The following is an 11795-nucleotide window of genomic DNA, read 5'->3' on the forward strand; positions in this document are numbered from 1 at the left end:
ATTATTTTAAATTAATAAATTGTGTTTACACTTACTTTTTTATTGATTTCATTTTTTTTAGATTGGGATCAATCCTCAAGAAATCATTAACCTTTCATCAACAACACATAAATGTCCAGATTTAAATGAATTACTCTCTACAGTTTATCCACAATTGAATATGATAGAGACGTCAACCCCAACATTTTTAACTGAACGCACAATTCTGCCTGCGCGTAACGATGATGTCAGTGACATTAATACTACTACGTTGAATATCTTTCCAGGGAGATTATATGCTTATATTGTAGCAGATAAAATGTCTGAAGATAATGAAATTGATCCTACCATTACAAATAGATATCCTAATGAATATTTAAATTCATTGGATCCTCCTGGGTTGCCAACTTTTAAGCTAGAGTTGAAAGTGGGTTGTTCTATAATATTGTTGAGAAACATTGCACCAAAAGATGGGCTATGTAATGGTATAAGATTGATGGTTACTAGGTGCGGCCCTCGCATAATTGAAGCTCAAATTTTAACTGGAGAAAAGTTTGGCAATTTGGCATTCATTCCAAGGATATCTTTGACACCATCTTCTTCAGAAATGCCTTTCCAAATGACAAGACATCAATTTCCAGTCCGATTGGCATATGCATTGACCATAAATAAATCTCAAGGACAATCTGTGAAATTTGTTGGGATTGATTTGCGTATACCAGTGTTGAGCCATGGACAATTATATGTGGCATTGTCTAGATGTACATCCTTTGATCGAACAAGTATTCTCCTCCCTAAAGATAGTTTGGATTCCACTACAAATATTGTTTATCCTGAAGTGTTGTTGTAGTATTCTATGTAGAATAAATGACGTTTTATTAGAATGTAACCATGTAGATTTATTTTTGTTGATTATATAACTTTTTATAAAATTTCAATTTAATAATAATTTGAAATTTGGACTTTTGTAGGATTGGACCGAAAAATCTATAGATCTTAAAAGGAGAAATATGACTAGCTTGCTTCGATGGGGATGTAATAAGGTAATTTCAATCTCAAAGTATTTTGACATATATATTTCCAACAAATGTACTAATCTATATTTTTTTTGTTTCCACAAATTACCAGATTATTGTGCATATTCCTCATTGGGGATACATACAAGTTGATACAAAGACTTTTTGGAAAGTAATGAGGAGGAAGTTTGGGCAAACACATATTTGAAGACATGTTATTGACACATTTTTTGTAAAGCATACATATTTTTGGTGTATGATAATATAACTTTAATTTCTATTTTTGGTGTATGACAATATAATTTTTGGTGTATGACATGTTATTGACACATCTTTTGTAAAGCATGCATCTTTTGTAAAGCTTAAACCCACATTTTGTAAAGTTTTAACCTACCTTTTTGGTATATGACAATATAACTTTAATTTCTATTTTTTGTTCAGTGTTTACACTTTTTTTTACTACCTTTATATTTTGATATGCAATATAACTTTAAATCTTATATGTTTGTTTCTTAATTTGCATTAAGATTAGGGGGAGTTGTTATTTTATTTGAGTTTTGTAGAGCGTGTAATACAAGCAAAATTGTTATACGTTCTTTAAGAAGAAAAATATTTCAATATATTTTTTCAGTAGCTTTATCAATAAATGACACAAACTTTATAAATTTCAACATAATACGTATAAATTATAACTACATTTTAATCTTAAAATTATTTACACTGTGCCTTTAGGCACGGGCATACGCTAGTATATATATATATATAACACCAACCTGAAAGAAGCCATAATTTTGGCAAACTTGACCAATTTTGTTAATGACATCATTTGAAAGGGTCAAAAAAGCGTCAATAAGTCTTTGGAGATCAATGAGAGGAATTGAACCATCCAAAGGCTGAACCTCGTGAAGATTTGGGCGATCAGCTATGGGTCAGACGTAGTTTGAGGGAACATGGTTCACATTCGAAATAAGGTCTGATAGTAAAAGCTTTTTGGTAGCCATAGAGGCGTAAAACAACTATTACCTACGTACCTTATCCCCAATTGTGTTATAAAGCCCCCCAAGGATGTGACTGACTCTGTATACGAGTCTAGAAGGATTAATGGTGACTTGTGAGCTTTCTTAGCTTCTTTCTCTCTATATGTAGGGCAGTGGTATTCCTATTTTTTCTTTTGAATTAATACATTTCTTTGTTTTTAGTAAGAGTGGTGTTATTAGCATCCTATAAATTATTTTGGACCTGTCATTTCTTTGGATCTTCATTTATAAATTTTGAAATTCTCAAAATTTATTTTCCCCCTCAAGTAATATCAAAATTATCCTTATAAAAACATTCCACCTATTGAATGTACACCCCCCCTCCCCCCACACCCCAATCCACCATTGTCACAGTTGGTATGAGTTATCTCTCTCTCTCTCCCTATATATATATATATACTACACAGTGTAAATAATTTTAAGATTAAAATGTAGTTATAATTTATACGTATTATGTTTGAAATTTATAAAGTTTGTGTCATTTTTTAATAAAGATACTAAAAAAATATATTGAAGTATTTTTCTTCTTAAAGAACTTATAACAATTTTGCTTGTATTACACGCTCTACAAAACTCAAATAAAATAACAACTCCCCTTAATCTTAATGCAAATTAAGAAACAAACATATAAGATTTAAAGTTATATTGCATATCAAAATATAAAAGGCAGTAAAAAAAAGTGTAAACACTGAACAAAAAACAGAAATTAAAGTTATATTGTCATACACCAAAAGAGTAGGTTAAAACTTTACAAAAAGTGGGTTAAAGCTTTACAAAAGATGTATGTTTTACAAAAGATGTGTCAATAACATGTCATACACCAAAAATTATATTGTCATACACCAAAAATAGAAATTAAAGTTATATTATCATACACCAAAAATATGTATGCTTTACAAAAGATGTGTCAATAACATGTCTTCAAATATGTGTTTGCCGAAACTTCCTCCTCATTACTTTCCAAAAAGTCTTTGTATCAACTTGTATGTATCCCCAATGAGGAATATGCACAACAATCTGGTAATTTGTGGAAACAAAAAAAATATAGATTAGTACATTTGTTGGAAATATACATGTCAAAATACTTTAAGATTGAAATTACTTTATTACATCCCCATCGAAGCAAGCTAGTCGTATTTCCCCTTTTAAGCTCTATAGATTTTTCGGTCAAATCCTACAAAAGTCCAAATTTTAAATTATTATTAAATTGAAATTTTATAAAAAGTTATATAATCAACAGAAATAAATCTACATGGTTACCTTCTAATAAAACGTCATTTAAGCTACATAGAATACTACAGCAACACTTCAGGATAAACAATATTTGTAGTGGAATCCAAACTATCTTTAGGGAGGAGAATACTTATACGATCAAAGGATGTACATCTAGGCAATGCCACATATAATTGTCCATGGCTAAATACTGGTATACTCAAATCAACCCCAACAAATTTCATAGATTGTCCTTGAGATTTATTAATGGTCAATGCATATGCCAATCGGACTGGAAATTGATGTCTTGTCATTTGGAAAGGCATTTCTAAAGAAGATGGTGTCAAGAATATCCTTGGTATAAATGCCAAAGTGCCAAACTTTTCTCTAGCTAAAATTTGGGCTTCAATTATGTGAGTGCCGCACCTAGTAACCACCAATCTTATACCATTACATAGTCCATCTTTCGGTGCAATGTTTCTCAACAATATTATAGGACAACCCACTTTCAACTCTAACTTAAAATTTGGCAACCCAGGAGGATCTAATGAATTTAAATATTCAGTAGGATATCTATTTGTAATGGTAGGATCAATTTCATTATCTTCAGACATTTTATCTGCTGCAAGATAAGTATATAATCTCCCTAGAAAGATATTCAACGCAGTAGTATTCATGTCACTGACATCATCGTTACGCGCAGATAGAATTGTGCGTTCAGTTAAAAATGTTGGGGCTGACGTCTCTATCATATTCAATTGTGGATAAACTATAGAGAGTAATTCATTCAAATCTTGGCATTTGTGTGTGGTTGATGGAAGGTTAATGATTTCTTGAGGATTGGTCCCAATCTAAAAAAAAAGTGAAATCAATAAAAAAGTAAGTGTAAACACAATTTATTAATTTAAAATAATCTGTATAATAAAGGTTAAAGTAGTGTTACCTTCATCAAGAAATTTGCAAAATTAACATTTTCATGGCCTTCATGATTCAAGTGCATATTCAAATCCAAAGTTAAGATATATATATATATATATATATATATATTTATGCTTCCATAGAACAGAGTGTCTTAATGATGCATTCACAGTTTGCTTACGAACTCCTTTGGGTATAGCTGGTAAGATTTGTCGAAAGTCTCCACCAAGAACAACAGTAATACCCCCAAATGGCTTTTCACTATCATAAATATCCCTGAATCTATGATCAACCGCCTCAACACATTGTCTATGTTGCATAGGAACTTCATTCCAAATTATGAGTTTTGTTTCTCTAAATAACTCAGCTTGTAATGATTGTTTGCTAAACCCACAAAGTGAATTTTCCAAGACATCTAACAGAATGGAAAATGTTGAATGTGCAGTGCGACTCCTACCAGTAACAATGATGCATTTCTAGACGAAGCCACAGTAACAATGATATGCCCAAGGCTGCGACATTTTAATGCAATCGTATTGTATAGAAATGTTTTCCCTATTCCAGCACCCCCATTCAGAAAGAAAACAGTTTCTTTATTTTGAAAAGCTGAAGAAATGATTGTGTTATAAGCATTCCCCTGTCAATTATTGAGACAATCAATAGTAATTTGTGAACCTGCGTGTTGTGCCTCACTCTACAGTTGTTGATGTTCAAATATCAATCGATTACCAACTACTATACTCCAATTTGCAGTAGGTTGTGGCATGGGTAAGAAGTCAATTATACTTTTGCCTGATTCATGAAGCATTTGATTCAAAAGATGGAGACCATAATCTTCAATTTGAGCCTCTGTTGGTTTAGATATGGCAAGCAATGTACAAATCTTATGTGCAAGATCATCACATATATGCGTTGAACATTGATTCCATAATGCACATGGATTTAGTGGAGAGTACTGGGTGAGAATAATACTAAACAACCTCCTCAATTGATATCCATTTTTTATAACTGCAGCCTCTTTCAAGCATTGTATCCATTCTTCATCATTTTTTAAAAGCCTCGTTGCAACACATGCTAATTTAAATGTATCATGCATAACATTATCGACTGTGCATAAAGACTGAAATGACTTTGGTCCTTTGACAACGGTTAGTAACAAATGTAAATAAAATCTTTCACCACAATTTGGGCTAGCAAAGTACATTCTACCAGTTGCATATCCCCTTTCTCTTGATTTCCATCCCTTTTTTGACTTGAGCCAAACAAAATGTTGTGGAAATTCTTGATAACTGAATGGACATTTATCGTCACTGGCAGCACAATATGCAAAGAAGCTAGTAAGAGTTGACATTTGTTGACTAGCTCTAGATTGAATCGTTTCTAATGACTTTTCTGGGTTAAAAACAACGCGATGCATTCCAGGTAAATGAAGTGTCAATTGTACAATTGTTAGCATCTCTACATGCAAAGGATGACCAAATATTCGCCAAGCAGCTTCTGGAGGTCCAATATACCTTGCATCGAGATATTGTTGAATCTCATTTATCATTCCTAACACCATTGTTGTACGATCATAACTCTTATAAATGTACTTATGCATATACTTGACACATCTCATTCCGGCACAAACTTCCACTTTTACATGACCATTGAAAAGTTTTGAAAGATATGCATTGTATGTACGACATCCTTGTTATCAACTTCTTGTCCCCTCACAGTATGGACTTGACCATTATTGTGACGACGATAGATAGGGTATCCATCTTGATCCATAGTTGTTGTTTCTGTGAAAGCTCGAGGGTATCTCTTAGTGCATCTACCATTTTCCATACATGGTGCTTGCGGATTTTGAGCACCACATGGTCCATGTACCATACAACATTTGATAGTTTCAAAAAATATAGCATCATCTTTTGGGTCTGGTAATTCTGCACAGACCAATTTGTCTACTTAAGCACATGTCCGAATTTTGTCTGGACCCTTGAGAAATAAAAGTGCATGCATATAAAGGAGGCCTCATTTTTTAAATTCAATTGTAAAAACATGTGCAACTTTATTTCCAAACACTTTATTTGTTTCTATCTCCTTCATCAAACATTTTCTCTTCAACTCAAAAGCACGGGTAATTAAATTAGGACAATCAATAGGTTTTTGATATGGTAATAATGCTGAAGTAATTTCTGGCCAATTGGGATTTTTAGTCATGGTAAGAAAAATATCTGAATGTTGGTTGTATCGTGTGATAGCCATTGAATCTTGAAAGATTTCAAACTTATGTCTAGGACTATCAGTAAATGAAGATGGCAAAACAAACCTTTGACCAATTTGTCCAGGTCGCACATAATCTGGATCCATATCTGACAACTCTTAGTAAAGCTTAGCTCGAAGTTTCCCTTGATTAAGCTTGTAGTATGTCAATCGATTTTGCTCAGTTGCAGCCCAAGCATCTACCAAAAACTCTTGAAATATTTTCCCACCTCTCTAAATTGTTGAATACTCTGTGGGTCGTTCAAACAAACGATAACTATAAAAATTCATTTGAGTAAGTCGATTAGTTGAAAGTCGATCATACTAAACATTCCGCAATTTCAACTCAGGTTCCCATCCAAGCTCACCATATGGAAATAATATAACATAATGTAATAGCAAGTATGCTGGGTGACATTCATTAATTTCTATCAACTCATTATTTCCTCGGAAATGTAAGATAATATCTCTCATTCCATTTACCTCTGTTCCATCACCTAGTATTACAATTGCAATCTCATCTGTAGTTGGTAGGTTATACCGACGTCAATCAGTTGTTGAATTGTAATGAAGATGAGAAGGTAGATTGTATCCTGCCGAGTCAAATTGATGTAAAATGGCATGAGTCTGGCGATATTTATCTACAAATGCATTGACTGCATTGTACACTCGAGTATAACTTCGAAAGGATTTTGATTGATCATTATTCCCATCATACAATGCCTGAAGTGGTGAAGGGAGTGTAATAAGTAAAGGTAACCCAATCTTTCCTTCCAAACAGCAAGTTCCGAATAAGGGACGCTTTATAGATGATTTTGCCAATTTTTCATCCATCCAATGTAAGGCTGAACAATAAGGACATAATACATCCATCTTGCCAAGATAATGGCGGCAAGAATCTTTGTGTGCCCGGGCATCAATTGATATACTCGTAGGCAGATCTTCTAATTCATCATTAGTACATAAATCTTGTTGAAGAAATCGATTTATAGGAGTAGACCTACGAATATTTCTGTATAAATAAAATTCTGTAAAACAAAACGGTATGAGTAAAAGTATGTATTTCAAGATTAGACACAGTAGTTTACCGATTCCTTTGTGGAGCTAAAGATGCGCTTGGCATAGAAAACGAACATGTAGAATGATGGGTAACCATTGTTCGTTTTTGTGCCGAATGAGAATCTTCAGTTATTGTTTCCCACTCCAAGCGAGTGCGATCGCGACGAATTGGTGTTAAAGAACTTTGTCTTAGTTGAACACATTCTTCTAGTATCTCTTGTTCTCGTTGCAAGCATTGAAATTCAAAGTATGACTTTTCAATTTTTTCACGCTCTCGCCGTGCACGTTGGGCCAATGTAGCTTTTGATGTTACATTATCATTTTGTGCCTAAAATGAAAATATTTTACCATTGAAGCAAAATATGTGAATATATTTTGTGCTTAAAATGAAACTACCTTCTTATTTCTTCCCTTTCTCTTAATTTTGTTTTCTATTTTATTTATTTTATACCTTTAATAGTGTTATCTTTATTTCTTTCTTTCTTATTTTTTTCTCTTTCTATCTTCTTATTTCTTCCATTTCCCTTTCCCTTTCTTTGTTTTCTATTTTATATATTAAATAAGAATTAAAAACCTATCTTATTTAGTTTCTCCTTTCCTTATATATTTTTTCTTTATTCATTCGTTTCTTTTTTTCTATTCTCTTTATATAAGTAGCAACTTATAGATGGTACATTATAAATGCACATGTATCCATGCAAAATAAAAATAAATAAATTTGAAAAACACATACAAATAATAGCAAGCTACAAGAAAACATATTACAATCATTCTACAAAAACAACATAAAACAATAAATTCATTTTATACACTCATATCTTTTAACTATTCAAAATTTTGATTAGTTTTGCATCATATTTTTAAAAAAGAATATATACCACTTGACATGCATTTGTCATTCTCTTGCTAGAAGGAGCCATCTTTTTTTTTTTTCCTTTAGACATTGGGTTGACCTTTTCTTTTTCTTTTGCCTAACAAATATAAATAAAATATTCAAAAGACTTAAAAAATCTTATATACATAAAATACATACAATGTTTGACTTGATTTTGTAATTACCGTACAAACACGGATAACATTAAGGTTGTGCTCATCACGGATGACCACACCAACATTTCTAGATGGAGTTGTAGGAGGAGGCCTACAGAAATAGATTGTGAACAAATTAAAATCTATATAATAAAGTGATAATAGTAAGAGTAAAAAATTCACGATTGTCTTGGGTAAAAAAATTCTTTTTCTTTTACCAATTTGGTGTTGAAGAAGGTTGTCCTGGGTTAATACATTCTTTCGATCTTTCTCTTTCTCTTTCTCTTTCTCGTTCTCGTCGCAGGCATTGTCCCAATTGGTATGCAGAACATGGCTTTTGATTTTTTTCACGTTCTTGCCGTACACGTTGGGCCAATGCAGCTTTTGATAACACATTATCATTGTGTGCCTAAAATGAGAAGATTAACTAACTTGCTTCCCTTTCATCATATATTTTTTCTTCCTTTTAACTAACTTTTCCTCTTCACTCGCTTAAGTTGTTAGTCAAATAAAAACCAATGCATGTATTGATGAAATTTAAAAAGGGAGGGAAAAATAATTCGAAAACAAATTAAGCACACAAAACTGCAAACTCACTATGCACGTACTTATTGGTTTAAAGACACTACTCATCTCTTTACAAAATGTACGTTGAAAAGGTAAATATTAGATCATTGGGTACGTAAAATATGAATATTAGCGTGTAATATTTTGTACTTTCCTTTTCACTCTTCTTCTTGCTTCTGTTATATTAAAATGCTTTTTTGTCTTTTTCTTCTTTCCTTAAGAACTTCTTATAAGAAAATAAAAATTAAAAAAATTTATATTATGTAGTTTCCTTTTCATCACATATTTGTTCTTTCTTCTTATTTTCCTTTTTCGTTTTCTTCTATTATATTTTTATTATGCTGTGTTGTAGATGCAACATGTGTTCATACAAATAGACAAACATATTAAAAATTCAAATTAATGTTCATACAAATGCATTAGCATGTTGTACAAATGCTTACTTTAACATGCTTAGAAAAACATTTCACATTCAATAAAAAGAATTGAATAAATTTTTAAAAAATAAACTTTTGAAAAATGCACATAAAAAAAGAGTATATGACACTATGCAATTCCTAAAAAAAATCTATATAATATTCGAAAAAGAAACTTTTAAAAATTGTTGAGAAACCATACCATGGGATTTGCATTTGCCTTTCCTTTACCATAAAGAATAGCTTTTTTTGTTTCCTTTGATATTGCTAAGTCTTTTTCCTTTACCTTTGCCTTTGCCTTTGCCTTTGCCTTTGCCTATAAAAAATAAGTAGAATATACTTATAAATTATCTTTAAAATGATAAAAAAATACATGTCCAATGTTCAAGTAACTTTTAGGCTTACCTCATGAATGCGAATAGTATTAAGGTCACGCTCATCGCGAATAACAACATTAACATTTCTTTCTTGAAGAATTCGAACCTATACATACAAAAACTTTAGAGTGATAAATAAAACTTTATATACATAAATAAGAAAATTAGTAAAGGGACGTGATATTACGGTTTAGTGTAAGTCCCCATCCACCTATAAAGTATGAGGAAAAAAAAATTAGAATAGTGATATTGTCCATAATTGTTGTACTTAAATTTATATGAAGAGAAAAAAGAAAAAAAAAACTTACTTGACCAAAAATAGTGATATTGTCCATAACTGTTGTACTTCAACCAAAAAATGTTTGGTTATATAATTGTAGACACAAAGAAACAAAAAATTAGCAATAATAACAGTTAACATGAATTTCATTGGCAATGAAATGTTATTTCCAAATCTATTGCTACCAAATCGAATAATAAAATTCAAAATTTTATCTAAGTAGAAAACTGCCATGAATAGAAAATACTTAACGGGTTACAATTAAGAGGAGAAGAAACAAATAAAAATATAAACTTCTAAGAAAAAGAAAAAGGCCGACCCAATGTTTAGAATAGATGTATTTTAACAATCACATTAAAATGATAAAATTAAAATCGGAGTACAACAATTGTCCAAATTTGAAATCTTCTCTTTTCTAACTGACTTCAATTTTATAGAGATGAAATGAGAACCAAAATCAAAACCCGTTATAATCATAATCACAAATTTATGCCAAAAAAAATAATTCAACAGATACCAAAGGCACGTGCCTTCTCTGTTTAGAATGGTACAATTTTTTTTTTTTTAATTTTTTATAACAAAATGTTAAATACATTTTTTTGAGTTAAGTTAAATACTTGGTGAATTTGATTCAAAGCAAAACAGATTATGTTTAATACTTGTGTTAAGTTAAATACTTGTAAGTTTAATACTTTTTTTTTTTCATGAAGACAACTAAAGTAATACACACATATATACATTGACCATAATTTTTTGAAATACAACATAGAATACTATACTCCCTTAAAAAGGTGCCAAAAAAAAAACACATAAACCCTCTTGCCATATTACACAGCAAATAATATAAAATAGACAGAGTGCACTATTGATACTATTCATATAATGCCAAGAAGAGTGTTATTCCCTTAATTTTACATTGATACTACATGGCCCTATTTGAAATTCATATATTAAATCTGGTGCACTCTGTCACCCCCAAGTGTGTTATTCCCTTAATTTCAACCTTCCCTTTATAATATATGAATTTAAATTCGACTCTACCATTGATACTATTCTTCACCATTGATACTAAACTCTAAAATCTGATGAAAGTTTTAAGTATTCATGGGAAAATATGTAAAATCTGTTGGGTTGGTTGGTTTCTGCAGCTTTGTAATAAAACTAAAAAATGTTGTGATGGGTTTCTCCAAAGTTACAAAAAGTTGCTTCAATTTGTTTGCCTCAAAAGCATATCAAGTTGAAAGTATGGAGTTTATCATATGTATGGAGTTTATGTAATTAAAAAAAAACAGTGGTACAAAGAATGCAACCAAAGAAAGTAATAACTTGATAGCAACAATTACTTTGGGCTTTTTTTAAAAGGAAAGAAAAAAAAAATTAAAGTTATGAAAATATCACCTAGGAGAAATTATTCTTTTGCCCAGCCAAAAACAGGAAACCAAATAGAAAAACACAAATACTATCAGTTTATAGCAAACATATCAATTTAGAGCAAAACAAATCCTATAGACTACTCAATTTGGTATTTGCTTTGCCTCTTTCATTTATGGGAATTCAGTAGGATGATATTATTGATCTCATCTGCATGTCTGTGAACTTTTCATCTCATATTTTATCTCATTCTTCTGTATATTATGTCATTAATGCCTCTAAATCAT

At 31.1% G+C, this 11795-nt stretch overlaps 1 protein-coding gene across 1 annotated transcript in view; it reads left to right on the forward strand.

Moving 5' to 3' along the window:
* LOC145819475 (ATP-dependent DNA helicase PIF1-like) overlaps nucleotides 1-829 on the forward strand; it is a 36192-nt gene extending 35363 nt beyond the window's left edge. The window contains exons 6-7 of the mRNA XM_082913478.1: nucleotides 62-300; nucleotides 487-829. Of these exons, the coding sequence (XP_082769604.1) occupies nucleotides 62-300; nucleotides 487-829 (582 nt within the window). The remainder of the gene's footprint in view (nucleotides 1-61; nucleotides 301-486) is intronic.
* Nucleotides 830-11795: the final 10966 nt, after the last annotated feature.

This window comes from Camellia sinensis, chromosome 2 (genome assembly GCF_055761805.1).
Source record: "Camellia sinensis isolate YWXY chromosome 2, ASM5576180v1, whole genome shotgun sequence".
NCBI lineage: Eukaryota > Viridiplantae > Streptophyta > Magnoliopsida > Ericales > Theaceae > Camellia > Camellia sinensis.